The 15,231-nt window shown below is 45.0% G+C and overlaps 1 protein-coding gene across 2 annotated transcripts in view; it reads left to right on the top strand.

The window, feature by feature from the left end:
* Positions 1-7,793: 7,793 nt before the first annotated feature.
* Positions 7,794-15,231, top strand: part of SYN3 (synapsin III) — a 183,101-nt gene continuing 175,663 nt past the window's right edge. For both annotated transcript variants that reach the window (XM_075501708.1, XM_075501700.1), the window contains exon 1: positions 7,794-8,271. In XM_075501708.1, coding sequence (XP_075357823.1) covers positions 7,955-8,271 — 317 coding nt within the window. In that variant the 5' untranslated portion in view covers positions 7,794-7,954. The remainder of the gene's footprint in view (positions 8,272-15,231) is intronic.

Genomic DNA, 15,231 nt, shown 5'->3' on the forward strand with positions numbered 1-15,231 from the left:
AGATATGTTATTTAGAAATACGCAGTCCTTTCTTGTCTTATATACATATGAAAAGTAATACAATTTGTGCTCCAAACAGAAAATCCTTCCTATCATCATCGGTTACTAATTATCTGTTTAGTGTATATTATGACCTCTTAGTGAATTGTTTCTAGTAACAAAATATTCTGTTTACCTGCATTTTGAATAACCAGTCTATTGTGGCAGAATTGAAATACAGTAGAAAGAAAATGGCATAGGAATGAGGAAGAGTATGTGATCATAATGAAGACAGGAGCCCCATTAGCACTGGGCAGGCTGCTGCGGTTTCCTCTGAGAACCTGTGAGTTGTCAGTCCCCTAGGCATCTTTTATCTGGATGAACCCTAATGCATATTGGCAGGCCCTACATATTAAATACATCCAGCTTCTTGATTTTATTCAGATCAGCACTCTTCAAAGCAACGCGTCTCTCAGCTGAAGGAAATCCCTGCTCTATTAATGGTGTGTCTGGTGCCGCTTTCACTCTTACCACTATGAAATCAGGACTTGTACAGTTACTGCAGGAAACTGAGAGCACGTCTCACAAACACACAACATAAACTGCGCCAGATCCAAGACTAGGAAGGAAAAAGGCAAGGGCTTCAGAGCCCTGCTTGCTTCCTTCTTACAATTTCAACCGCTTAATATGCAGAGCATTTATCTCTATAAATTCTCCAGTTTGTACTGCTGTCTCCTGCTTTTCTTTAATATAATCTTGAGGAACCACTTTGGCACGTGTGTAAGTATTAGCCTTAATGGAAGCATTAGTGTTGCTATTGCTCAGGGTAGGAATGACCACAATAGTCTAGGGAAATAAGAAATGGAGACAGTATGCCAACTCAACTGACTTTCAGATGGAGATGGCTGTATAGTATTCAAGGATTAGCATGGGATTTCTTTACCCCATACTGATCCTCCAGTTGAGCTGGGTCTGGCTTTGCTGATAAGCAAGTGTTGATATTGAACAGAGACAGGCCACAAAAGGCCTCTTGACAGGCTCATTGACAGGGGTATATTACCACTGAGACAACACTGTGGCTGTTAGGTGCCAACAGGATTTCCACAGTGAGAATAAAATGAGGAAATAATGTATTGTTTCCAAGAAGTAGCATGTCATAATTTGTTCTTGGGGGTATTAAAGCCATAGAGTATTATCATAATATTCAGATTTATTTTTCACTAGAAAATTTTTCACTATTGTTCATGACTTTAGTCATCTTCCTTTGCAATCTACTTGAAAGCCTGATGATCTTACAATGACATTTTGTCATTTTAGAGTCTTTTTTTTCCTTCTTTTCCTCGCCTGCCATTATGAAATAACAGGCAAAAAGGGAAACAGACTAACTCTATTTTCTGTGCTGGGTGTAGCTCTTGGGAAACGGTCCCATTTGCACTTGGTTTGGTATGCACACACCCATTATCTTCAGGACCAGATAAGGCAAACCCCCTATGGTGAAACTGCTCTATAGAAAGCACTTGACAGCTTTGCAAACTGAAAGAAATAAATAAGATTTGTAACGCCTAGACTTTTCCAGTTAAATAGCCACCCAAGAAAGCAGAGAGGATTTTTTTTAGGTCTACAAGAATGCCGCAATAAAACAAGAGAATTGTTGCACATTTGTATGTATCAGTGGCTTAATGAAGCATGTTTAAAAGTGATTCGTTTCTGACAAAGAAAGAGACCTCCTGGCATCTCTGAGGATTTCTCTAAACAGAGAAATTGGATGCACAAGATGCTGACTTCTTGCGAAAATCCTTAAAGAGCACATTTCCAAAGGAAATCACTGCTGCAGTGAAAGGTAATAAAAAATTTGGGAAGCAAGTGAAATTCTGGAGAGCAAATGTCTAACACACAACAGGGAGCTCAGCTTCTGGGTAGCATAATTGTCCTGACAGCATGCTGTTTCCGCTCCCCTGCCCTGCCACCCCCTCCAGCTGCAGGGTCCTGACTTCTTGCAACCACCTCAAAGAGACAGCACGGTTCTGCTGGTGTCAGTCATAGCAAATACACAATTTCCAGAAGTGTCTCTGGCACTGACACGCACAAACCCCTCTGATTTTAGTTGGAATTTGTGCTGTAGTTTTACATGCTTTGGAAAATTTCCACCAGTGTCTACATTAGAGCTGTATTGCGTTGCTGATCCTTGGGAAAGCTCTCTGCAAACTGAACACCAGCATGGAAACTCTCTGCTTTCCTCCGTTCTTCAGGACGGCACGGAGTCTTTTCAACCCTTACAGTTTTTGTATGTGCTTCACATATAAAAAATGTGGGGGTTTTGGTAGGGTATCCTTGTCCTTTTATTTTTCTAACCCCTGTTGTTTTAATTTCCTGATTTATGGAATTTCAGCTTGCATTGAAAAATACCAAGAAATGTTTAAACGCATGAGCATCTTGAGTCCAAAACTGTGGCAAGTGAGGTAAAAACCCAACAAAAGTTCTAATTAATTTCAGAACTAATTGTTTTATTCTGCTTTCAATTTTTATGCTATGCCAAGCTTGGGAATGTTGAAGCCATTCCCGGTGAAACACTGAAAGCTTGACAATAATAAAAAATGTCTTGCCTTCCTCTTTTTGAAAATATATGTGGAAAGCTATCTAGCTGGATTTGGAGCTTCCTAACATGGCTGTCCCTCCACAGAAGTCCACTCCCACAGCGTGTCAGTATGCCTGAAGGCAGAAAGGGACACATGGGAATATCTTAAAATGCTAATGTATGCTAATGGTTATCCAGAAAATGGATGTGAGGAGTATTAGTGCTAGGTGAGGAGCATCCCCTCATCTTTCCATCCATCATGGGGCGGAAGTAAGTGTGCAGCTTCCTTATGGCAAGGTGGGAGGATAATCTCTACTATTGACATGCATGTTGGCTTTCCATCTTGCCACCCCCAACATTGCTCCGTTGAGGCTGTCAAGAGCAGGAATCAGATGCAGGCTCATTACCTGATAGCATAGAGAAAAAGCTTGGGGGAAATCTAAGCACAGTTAACAGATATCAGCTAATTGAGTTTGGTTCTCTCTGGATGCTACTGCACTTTAGAAAGTAACCCAGCAAGAGGTTTAAGTGAATGTTTTGTTCTTGTTTTCTAACACGTCAACAGGTTTTCTGAGATAACTTGCATCTCTGCAGAGTATACCCTTGAGAAAAAGCAGGTAGGTGCCTAGCTGCTGTCAACGTGCTGAGGGAGCAGGTTGCTTACCCTCCTTGCCCTTCGGAAAATATCAGCCAGGAAATTTAACTGCGTGTTAGTAAGAGGCTGACAGTGCCAGCCTCTTTGCTGTTGTTTTCAAGGTCAGCTCTAATTGACCTTCCTCTTGCTTCATTTAGTTGCTCACATTGTTTCCTTTTGATTCCCTGACTGTGCTCTAATTGTTGGGATTTCCATGTGTTCCTGCATTGTCTTTTGGTTAAGCCGATTCCTGCTTACTTCCTCCCTTTCTGCTTGTGCCTTCTCCTCCTCCTCCTCTCCCCACCTCTCTCCTGCCTGCTGTCTTTCTTCAGGACTCATTCATTCTCCTATGCCTCGTTTATTATTTCCCCATCCTGAAATACAGCCCAGATCCCTGACCTGCAGCTCCACAGCCCAGATGCCCACTGTTTTTCCAGCTAGCTTTTGGGAGCAGCTGTTTCACACAGCAGCAGATTACTCCTGCATGGTGGGAGGCAGCTGCTGTATTGCAGCTTGAGGAACTCAACAGGAGCCGCTGCCTCGCCTGGAAGCAGCCTGTGGGCTGTATTTCAGCTGTGCGGGGGGCTACAGGCCTTCCTATGGCCAGGTTTGTGCCTGGCACAGCCTTAAGTAGGTGACTTGTCTCCATGTGAGCCATAGGAAGACACTGGTGTACACAGAGGCAAGGTACAACTTGATGGTGTAGAGCCAGCAGCTGTCCTACCTGTGGCTCTGGAGTGACAAAATACCACTTAGCAGACTTGTTTTGCTTCTGAAGGAGGTGTTGGCTCCTGGCTTTGTTGAAGTTACAGCCCTGCTTGCCTGCCAGGGTAGGATCTGTACATACACCGGGTGGATGCCATGCTGCATGAGAGCTGCATGCCGTGAGAGCTGTACGGAGCCAGATTTGGCCTGACATGCTGAGCCCTCAGGATGTCCACGGGGAGTTTCAAGCAGTAGGAAAATGAGGTCCTAACCTACTCAGCCTGTGTCTGTATGAAAACACCGACTGCTGAAAGTTAAGTAACAGCAAGTGTGCATGATGCAGAAGCAGACCATGAGGTTTTCCAGTAAACAAAGGAATCTGCTGGTGGTTTACACTGCTCCCATTGCAGAGAAGATCTCCTCTGTGGCAGCACTAATGGCAATCGATACATCGATACAGCAAAACCACCAATAACTTCATTTTTTAAAAAAGAGACAGTCTACTTCAATTACATTACCCAGCTTATTAGAAAAATGTATGTAATGAGAGGAGGACCGTCTGTGCCATTGCTTCGACAGGCCCAAAGTCAAAGTTCCTGGTGGGTTTGCCATCCCCCACCCCAGAGTGGAGCCAGGCGTTACTGTCTGCTGCAGCAGCGTCACCCTGTTTGAATTTAGCCTCTGCGTGCTTTGCTGGAGGGAGATTTCCCCGTGACATCAGTTGCTTAGGTTTCCTCTCCTTCCTTCCTGAGCCAACGGCACTCAGCCCAGTCTTCGCAGCGAGCGGAGGCAGCGCAAGCCGGCAGAGGGAAAGGCCAGCTTCAGTGCAGCATCCCAAACTCTGGACAAGAGAGTTGCCAGCTCCCAGTGTCTCCTGGGCAACATCTTCCACTACCAAACCCCTGGTGGAAAAAATGATGGGTGACTGCAAACATTGGTGTTTAAAAGGGTCCAGTGGGCAAGTGGTCATGGCCTTGCAATAAGTATGATAAATCATTTGTTGTAAACAGTACACTGAAGGGCACAATTTGGGAAGGCCTGTTCCGGAGGAAACCTGCGTGCCTTCCAGGTGCATCATAGGGTACTCTGGCCCTTCCCAGACCTGGGACACCCTACGCCACATGCCTCCATGCCCTTCTTCCACAGTGCAGGGCAGAGCAGAGACGTTTGCCTGTTGCTTTACTTGCTGATGCTTTGCAAGGAGCCTATGTTCTTTTGGAGAGCGCAAATCTCACAGAGGAGGAAGCAGCCATGCAAGCACCTGGCAGTGGGGGAGAAACACTTTCAAGAGCATGCAGGTCATGCTGGACCCTGTCCCAAGGATACCGGCTTGTGAAAAGAGCCTTGTCCAGCCTGTATGGCTGGGGCCAGGTTCCCTCCTGTGGTTGAGAGCTGCCACAGCAGGAGCCGGCAGCTCTGCGATGCTGTGCAAAGCATGCAAGGGGCAGGCGGCTCTTGCTAAAACCACTTCTTCTGAGACTGGTATTGAAATTATGTCCCACCTCTTGCCAGTTAATGCCAAGGTCCTCCAAGAGAGCATGCCTAATTGCTGTATGCAGTAACGGGATAGTCATTTGGAGCCCTTCTGACAGTTAGACATATTTCTGGGATGCTCCTCTTAACCAGGACTGGACCTACTCTTGAGTGGACTGTTGTTAAAGTCAGGGGATTTTTCTTATTTGTCTTATGCAAGGTAGAAAACACAGGTTCCTGAGCAGAGGGCAGCGCAGCGCTTTTTTATCTAGCCTGTAGTATATAAATTCCCCACAGTCTTTGTAGGCTCTACCACTCTGGTCATCCTGGACAGGTAACAGTGGATGGCTCTGTGCTGGCACTCACAGTTACTGTGGTAGGACATGAGTAGGCCAAATGCTGTGTGGGTGTACATATGAGGTGAGTAGCTAGCTCATAATTCATGGATACTATATGTTACCTGCTTTTTGGAACAATTGCTGCATAAACAGTTGGTGCTACTGAAGTGCTCACCGGTGCATGTGTTTGCTGATGTTGTGCAGTCACTGGGCACACCAGGACCAGGCGGGAAGTCAGCACAATGCCTCAAGATACATTATCAACTGTAAATGTGGCAGGAAGTCATTAAAGATTTCCTGAGCTATTCCCTGGGAAAAGACTACCTCCAGGCTCCAGCAAAGCCAGAGGACTTGTACTGCCAGGGCTGAGAAATTAAAAGAAAAATTGCTCTGATAAGCCGATGTCAGCAGCTTCAGCAGGGAGCCCTCTGCTCCAGACGGATCCTGTGCCCACGGGGTCGGGGTGGTGATGGATGATGAGATTTGGAGGACATGTGCCAAGGGGCTCTTTGTAGCTCGCTTACTCCAGCCAGGCTCATCCGAGCCTCCCTACAACTCGGGGGGCTAAGAGAGGCACAGACATAGGCAGGGATGAATTCTTTGTCTCTAAAGCTTTGTAAATCCCTATAGGTGAAAATAAATGGCACCTTATTTTAAGAAAGCTGTTTGGTTGCTCCATACGCTCTCAGCCACAGCTCCAGGAGGAAGATATGCAGACGCCGAGCTCTCTTGGACCAACTAGGCAAAGACAATTTCCTGCCATCAGGAGGCAATCAGAGACTGGGACAAGAGCGTGAGCAGTGAGGGAGGCCAAACCAGGCAGGTCAGGGCAAGGAGCCCCAGTGTTTATAGGGGGCTTGTTCAAAAAGACTTGAAGGGGGTCGGGGCATGATTTAATGATGATACCAGGAATTCATGTGACTTGTCTCACTTGATGTATGGGATAACTCTCACTTTTGCTGCTGCAGATATGTCTGTCTTGAAAAACATTTATGTTCTACCAGCAATATGTTTCTTCCCCCCCCCCCCCCCCCCAGTCTCACCAACCATCCTCTGGTCAAGGCTCAAAGACTGTCTCAGCAGATAAAAGGTCTTCGGGAATTACTGTGGAAGTCTTATTTCTGGGCTGTGCCTACAGGTGCAAAATTTTTTTAAAAAGTAACTACTAACTCTGTGAGATTATTTAACTGCTGAAAAACTTATTGTTCTGGGTAAAAACAAAGTCATCATACTATGGTCAAGGGAAAAGAGCCAAATAGTTATATTTCACAGTGTTCATTTTCTCACTGGAAAAGATGAGCAGAGTAAGAGACCTTTCTTCTTAAGACAAAACAAAACAAAAAAACCAACAACAGCAAAAAAAAAAAAGTTTGCAAGGATTAGGCAGCCAGACTTCCAGTTTTGAGTACCTGCAAAAATCCTACAAGTGAACTTGTAAAATCAGGTAGTCTGCTATATCCAGCAAACACCAGTATGCACCTGGCTCAAATTCTAATTTTGAGTGCTGAGAGCAGCAGGGACAGAAATGAGTAGTTTGAAGCTGCCACTGAACTTGATCAAGATGTGTATGGGGACTTTTCCACTATGTATTTTCTACATGCTATTTCAATTTAGGAGGTTTGTTAAATGCAGAGCCTTGCTTACAAGCCTGCCAAAGGTGATACAACTTTTTATCCTGTTGGATCATTTGCTGGTTATTCTGTAACAAGCACGTGTTATTTCTAACACACATAATACCAGAAATAAGCTGTCTCTCTTTTGAAAATTAACATTTACGGTCAGAATAATTTTTCTTTCCCCACAGTGAACAGTTATAGAATTGTTAGCCCCTAAGCTAGCATAAGCTGGTCTGCCCCAACTTGAAAATGTTTTGGGATTAGGGAGCGCCATGAAACGTACTTTGTCCTATCTGTTTGGCTGTACCAGTGTGGCATACTGCCTAGAAACCAGTAGTCCTTTTTCCTTTCATTGTTGATTAAGGTACCCATTTAAATGGCCAAAAGAGTTTTTCTTATCTCAGACTCACAGTATGTATCTCACGTATGTCTTTGATTCTCTTCCCACAGGAGAGAGAGAAAATATAGCTGAAAAATAAAGGCATATCTCCCTAGCAGGATTTCAAGGGGGAAAGCCTGCCTGCCTGGGCTGCAAGGAGGTACCCTACCCGCACACAGAAACGTTCCCCAGGACTGGTGACTCCATTGTTCAGCCTTGCTCTTGCTGAGAAGGTTTCCACCCAACGCTTCAACAATGAATTTCCTCCGGAGGCGTCTCTCAGACAGTAGTTTCGTGGCGAATTTGCCCAATGGCTACATGATGGACTTGCAGCGCCCCGACAACTCCACGAGCTCCCCGGTTTCTCCTGCCATGGAGAGAAAGCATCCACAGCCACCACAGCCCTCTCACTCTTCTTCTGCTGGCACCAGCATCTTCAGCTCCATCTCCAGTGCCATGAAGCAAACCACACAAGCGGCCGCAGGACTAATCGACCACTCGGCCAGCCCCACACCACCTGTGGCCCAGAAACCCAAGATCCTCCTGGTGATCGATGATGTGCACACAGACTGGTAAGTCATCATGGTCCTCCCTGCTGAATTCAGCTCCACAAAGTTTGGGGGATGAGAGGGATCTTGGAGGCACGGGGCATCTGCAGGGGGGTACACAGATGCTGTCACATCTAGGTCACCACCTCTGGCCCCAGGTTGGTATCTGTCCAGCAACTTGCGTAAATGGCAGAGTAGGCTTTTCTCAGATCTTGCTTGAAAAAATGTTTGTTTGGCACTCATTGGCAAACTTCTTGATAGCCTCAATATATGAGCACACATAGGACCTTCTTGGCTCCACAGGCTTAGCTGTGCTGTCACATCTAGCAATGGTCCTAAGAGGTACAGCTGAAGGTGTGTTAGTGACGTGGTTCAGGACCTTAGCCTACTGTTTGTGCTGGCTCCAGAAGGGAAAAGGGACTCCTCTCTCCAGCTTTCTCTCTCTTGAGCTTTTCCCTGTGTGCAAATTTGTACATAAATTAATAAAAGATAACCCAGGCCTACTACTACCAATAGTAATGACTGGACTTCATTAGCTGTTCAAGAGCCCTTCACGTGCTAAGCATAGTGGCTATTGGCAAAAGGCTCTCAGGCTCAGCTAAGCCTCAGATTTGTCCTGTTTGTGCGGGTCTCTGGTTACAAACAGAAGTTTGGAAGTTTGTTTCCTGTGATATTGGGCAGCAGAGAACACTTTCCAAACGGTAGGACAACGGAAGTCTTCTGGTCAGAGAAATGACTTACCGCTTGCAGTGTGCTTCCTTTCAAAGTTGGCTGGTTTAGAAAGCTTTAGGCAAGCCGGCTGAGAGACCTTTTCTGGGGAAAATCCTGAGCATGTGTTAGGGAGATGCTCATTGTTTCATCTGTCAGCTTGTCACAACACAGAAAAAAAGGAAAGGGTAGCACAGGCAAGGGGACTGTATTGAAGACTTCAAAATGAAAGAAGTTGGGTTACCAGGTCTTGGCCAAGGGAGATTATTTTATTGTTCTTTTCATCCCATGCCAGTCTTCAGTAAAGTTGTCACCTTTGGTCTTTTCTGCTTTCCCAGGAGAGTGGGGACAAGGTGGGACCTGCCTCCTCAGGTGTATCTTCACAAAGCAAGAGCTTAGCTCTTAGCTAAAAAGGGGCAATGACTGAGTACAACTAGGTCAGGCTTCTTCAGCCAACTTGAAGTAAGAGAGGGAAAACAGTGGGATTTTTCTCCAAGGAAAAACAACTTTTTAATTGAGTGGGAAAGTCCCTGATAATGTGGTCGTTGTATCAAATGTTTCACCAGCCTAATGTCTTTTATCACAGTAGCAGCCTCTTAATGCCAGATAGTTCAGTCGGCAACACCAACCTGGCTCAATCCTGATCTCTCCTTCCTGGGTGCACCTGCAAGTCTCCCAGAAGCTTGATGCTCACCAACCTCCATCTCTGCTTAGCGTTTTTGCAGTTCCTTGAAGATGCTGCCAGATGGCAGTCCCTTAACATAGCATTCTCCAGATGGGGATGGGAGTGCCTCTAATGCACAGCTCTAGCATCTGGGGCTCAGCCGGCACTGCTTAGTCCAAACACTGTAATCAGAGAGGAAAGCCCTAGCTCAAAGGCCAATCTAGTTTTTCCTTGACATTAATGGTGCTGAAGATAGTCTAGGCAGGGGAAAGTACAAGGAGGGGTTGGACTCTGTTGCAGTTTTTTCATGTTTTAAAATACACACTGCATTCAAATCTCTGCCTTTATATCTCCCAGCTGCTGTTCTGTCATGCAGACTTCGTGGTCTGTGAGCTGAGCTTGCCCAAGGAGCAACAGCTGGGAGATATAAAGAGGAGGTATGGCTGCCCATGCTGTCTTCACTCCCCCACTCATGTGTAAGCACTCTGCGCATCCTGCTGTCTTGGCTATCCCTTTGCTGTCTATAACGTAGCAGTTTCTACACACGATGGGGGACCCCTCTCATTCTTCCCAGCTCTCTGCCTGTATCCACAGGCTTGCAGATACCAAATAACGCTGCTTGCAGAGGCTCCCTGCCTTCACTCTCTCTAAGGCTGTGAGGGCACTGAACAAAATTAGTGTATGCATTCATGACCGTATCCTGACATCTGTATGACATGAAAACCAAAACCAACATTACTAACCTTTGCCTGCTACAGATTTCCATGCCTCTTTGTAGCATGGACAGAAACACATGCCTAGAAACTTCCCCAGCCTAAAAGCATGTGGTCCTTTCTGAGAGAGCATACCAGCACTACTCCAGTAGGCCAGGAGTGCTACTTGGCAGGTGATTTTCATGCCTCCAGGAAACTCAGTGAGCCTGGTGAAAGCAGCACTGGAGAGCAGTGGCTCCATGGCTCCGTGGATGTTTATTCTTGGTAAAGTACTTCTGAACAATGCCAGTCATCTTCCTGGTCTCAGCCAGGCTCAAGCTGACCAGCCCAAGGCAGCAGTGTGTGCCTTGTGAGAGCACAGCTGAAGAAGCTGGTTATCCAGGGATTCTGGCTGTCTACTCTGCATCACGTACGGAAACAGTCTCAGACTTTGGATGGTGAACAACAACCGATTGTTGCTTCTGTGCTGGTGATTTTGGGTTTGGAAGAAGCATCACGTTTGCAATGCATTTCACCTCTGCCTGCTCTGGTTCTTGCTACTTGTGAAACCTTTGTATTTGGTTTTCAAGAAACTCTTTCCTTCTCCTTTTGAAATAGTTAACTCTACTAGTAAAGATCCCCAAGAAATAACTACTGAAGCGCTACCTTTATTTTAAGGGTGGGGGCTTCCACAATGCCTCCTCCCCCGCAGCAACTTACATGGGTTTTACAACAAGGAGTAGCTTGTTCACAGACAGGAAGGGTGAGAGACAGTGGAATCTGCCATTTGATTTCTCTTCTTTTCTCTAAATGAAAACACTTTCTCATAATTGGAGACTGTAGCAATATTGCCAAGCCAGACATTAATTTGTTATCACTGTTTGTACTACAGCAGAGGCGAAGAGCTGCAATTGTGGATTAGGATGAGGTGTTGCAGAAGTGCATGACGAAATGCTCTAACAACCCAAATAGGCGAGTGCATGTTGAATGCACTTGAAAGTGACAAATGTCAATCCTTTCTATTTTTAAGGAGCTACTATGTCTCTGATGGTACAGTATAGCACTCAACTTCTCTCAGAGGTCTGGAGGAGGCAAAGACCGTCCATGGGAATCCATGGCCTGTCTTCTTCCATAAAATCCTTACCACTCTTGACATGCAATATGCTCTGGTTTATTCCAAAGACAAAGTACTATAAAAATAATGTGAGCCTCACAGAATATGATCAGCTGCTTTCTGCATTAGCAGCAGTAAAAGAAAGGTACGTTCTATTAAAAGCAAGGGAACTCACCCAGCTTTCTGTTAAAATGGCAACATTTTGACAAATTTTCCATCCTTCTCCAAGAGTCTGCTCTAGCAGATTGCAAGGAAGCACACAGTGAATCTGCCACATGCAGGATGTGCACGAGAGGAAAACACTATCTGTACGACTCCCTCGTGCTCTTGGCTTTGACAGACAGCCCTCAGAGGCACCCACAGCAGTGAATGTATCCGTGCATCGGCATGCTAGGGAAAAACTCTGCTTCTCTTCAGTCATTAATGGTACATATCTCAGCCAGGTAGCCTCCACCTGGAGAATGAGGCACCTTCTTGTGGACTATGAGTATCTGTGCCCGGGGAGACTTCCAAAAATGCATCCACAACTCACCTACAGCAGCTGCCAGAAAAAAGGAGCTCAGACATGACTACACGCACACGCGCGCACGTGCAAACACGCAGCAAAAGGGAGCGGGACCATGAGGAAGGGGGGATGGCAGGACTCCATGTAATGGCAGATGGGCCAACTCCGGCAGCCTGACCTCAGCCAGGAGGAAAACATCCCACCTCTGGCAACTTCCTCACCCGACGCGCTACTAAGTGAAATCATGCTCTTGCTGGATTGAATTTCTCAGCAGATCAAACAGGATTTAGTACTGTGAATTGTTAACCCCCATCCTCTGCAAAAGCGCTCAGCTTTCTAGCCTAATGCTTCGTGTTTAAACAGCTTATTTGGGAAGTGGTCAAGTACCGTTAAGGCTCTTATTAACAGCATATGCTAAAAACATTGCTTTTTTGACCAGACAGCATAACAAAGTTGTTCTTGTTGCATTTCTTAGATATCTTGGTTGTATTTGTGAAATATCTCATGTCACTTTTCAAAGCCATTGGTGTGTTTTGCCCAAATTTCAGGCCGTTTCAAGTGTTACATGCTGTCTTGCACAAAATACATGTGCCCTATGTGCGGCAGTTCTACATGCGAGGATTGTTCCATGATTCACAGAAAAAAAAGCCACAGAAGATATTTCAGGAGACACAAAATTGCATTGTTGTTTTCCCATTTACTTTACAGCCAAATCTGCCTGAACATACTGTCTCCAAAAATTTAAAACTGAAGGAAGAGAAAAACTGTGATTAATACTGAATGAAATCCTCTTAATACATCTGAAATGGTTCTTTGTATAACAATAATGTCATTATTCAGGTCTAATTATGGACTGACCTGACAGGATTACTGATTTGTACTGTTCAGAGGAAATTATCAACCCTTTTTTATTAAAATAAAACTATTTTTACTTCTGATAGTACATGAAAATATTGAGCCTTAAATATGTCATTTGTCCAAAAATATAATTGGTCGAATAATAACAGTCTAATACTGAATTTTAGTAACATAGGACTTCCTGAATCCTATTTTTTTTCCCAGGAATTCCTTTTCCAAAATATTCAATGAGTGTCATCAGTCATTTCATGCTTTCAGTAGGCTGAAGATGATATACTAAGGCTCCCATTCAGAGGAATATTTCTGTACCTAACTCAATTAAATATAACGGGAAGTTTTGGACCAGCTTTTGGCTTTGGACTTCATTATCATTTATCTTTATTAGTATTATTCACTATTGATACTTCAAGCTTGACCTCAGGAATTTGCAGGTTAAATTGCAAAGTTTTGTCTATATTTCCTACTAAGAAGCCCCAAATTACCTAACATGGTGGTAACTGACAATAAATGATTATGAATTAGCTTTTATTATACAGGGGTGATCTTTTAGGATTTCACAAGTTCTGTGCAACTATGCGGCTATAATTTGAAAAAACTTACAAGTAAAATTTATGTTTTCACAAATATGACTAAAAAACTTACATTTTCATCATTCAGCCATGTCTACCCAGAACTGAATATTTTTGTTCCTATAACTCATGCCAAGTGTGACTTGAGGGCAAAAAGGAATTTTAGGGAAAGAGCAGGCAAGTTTGTGTTAAACGTGTGTGTGTGTACACGCGCCGTGTTCCCTAGCATACAGGCACAGGGGTGAAAAGGAGGTAAGGCTGTCAAAGATACTCAATAAATTGCATTTATCACATCGCTTTCCAATCTGTTTTAAGTATATCACCGTCATGTCTGCCTGTATTTTTGTCCTGCATATGTAAAGCAACTTGGGATCTAGTCCTCCTGAATGAAAGGTGATACAGAAATGTGAAGGATTAGTATCATTACAAAAATAGACACAAGGAATATGGAAAACATTCCCCACCAAGTTATAAATATGCTAATGCAAGTCAAATCTGGGACCTTAATTGCTTTACCAGAGTTCCTATAAATGCATAGAATTTAACCTCAGAATGTCCTGCCTAGTCCCGTACCTATTAAAAAAAAAAAAAAATCCCTCAGATGTATTCCTCAAGGTTTGTGAGCCAGATTTCTTCTGCTTGAAAGCCAGCAGCCCTGCCTCAGTGTTGGTTCAAGTTAGTCTGGTTCCCCTGCTCCTCAGGTTCAGGGAGGGCAGAAGTGGGCTGGAATAAAATATTGCACAATCCTCCACAAAATGATACCCCTCACAAACAGCTCCAGGCCATACCATCTAGATTTAGCAATGTAGAAATATTCCAGCAATGTACTATTTTGATAATATGCAAAATAAAATTGCTGCCTCATGTTGTACTTAAAGTAGCCCCCCGCCTCCACTGCCACCCCCAGCTCTTTGTGGCCAGGAGGAATGTGACCGCGATGTAGCCTGCGTAGGGGATCAGACCTACAGCAAAGTGTCCTTCCTATCCTGACAGCTCGGAGAAGCACAAAAAGCCGTGCCCAAAAGCAATACCGCTGCACTAACTAGTGCTGCTTCTCTTGTGGGGGCGATGGCTTTGATTACCCCCGTTTCACGAGCGGGAGGTGGCACAGGAAGATGCTGGGAGGCCGGTATTGTGTGGAACTCTGCAGTTTCTCAAATAGAAAGAGCAGCCTGAATGGTTGTGTGTGTGATCATTAAAGTGCTGGTGACTTGCCAACACAGGTCTGCCCCAAAAACAGGCCTTCGGTTCCCTGAGAGAATGAGAGGACTCACAAAAGAAGATTTAAAAAACCTTTCTCCTTTCCTGCCCCAAAGCTTCCCTTTCTGTGTGCATTCAAGCCAAGAAAATCCTTCCAGCCCTGGAGGGTGGGACCTCGGACCTCATCAAGGATGTCACCACGAGGACTTTCTTTATCCAAAAAGAACCAAAACCATACCACCATCACAGCCCGATACAAATCTCTTCAGGAGAGGCATTTCTTTCCTTGGTGTGATCTAACTAATAATAGGCATAACTAATAATGCCTTGGGGGTTGTTTTACAGTAACCAGAGCGGGCTGGGTCTTGTGGTTCTTCCCAGAAGGCAACAAAGGCGGTCTGTTCCCATGGCCCGACCTTGGACACCGAGGACCTACCTGCGGCGCAGCAGAGCTGGCTCTCCATTCCGTGGCTCCAGCAAGCCAGGTGGTGACAGCACCAAGAGCAAGATGATCTCGCCCCGGGGAGGCAAGGGGGCGAGCACAGCAATACTGCACCCTGGGGCTGGAGCTGAAACTTTTGTGGAGCTCCTGGCAAAGTATCAGTGTATTTAGGGTTACCTTTTGACCCAAACCAAAACTTAGATTTACGTCTTGGTCCCTCCCTGTCTGCCTG

This window comes from Mycteria americana, chromosome 1 (assembly GCF_035582795.1).
Source record: "Mycteria americana isolate JAX WOST 10 ecotype Jacksonville Zoo and Gardens chromosome 1, USCA_MyAme_1.0, whole genome shotgun sequence".
Taxonomy (NCBI): domain Eukaryota; kingdom Metazoa; phylum Chordata; class Aves; order Ciconiiformes; family Ciconiidae; genus Mycteria; species Mycteria americana.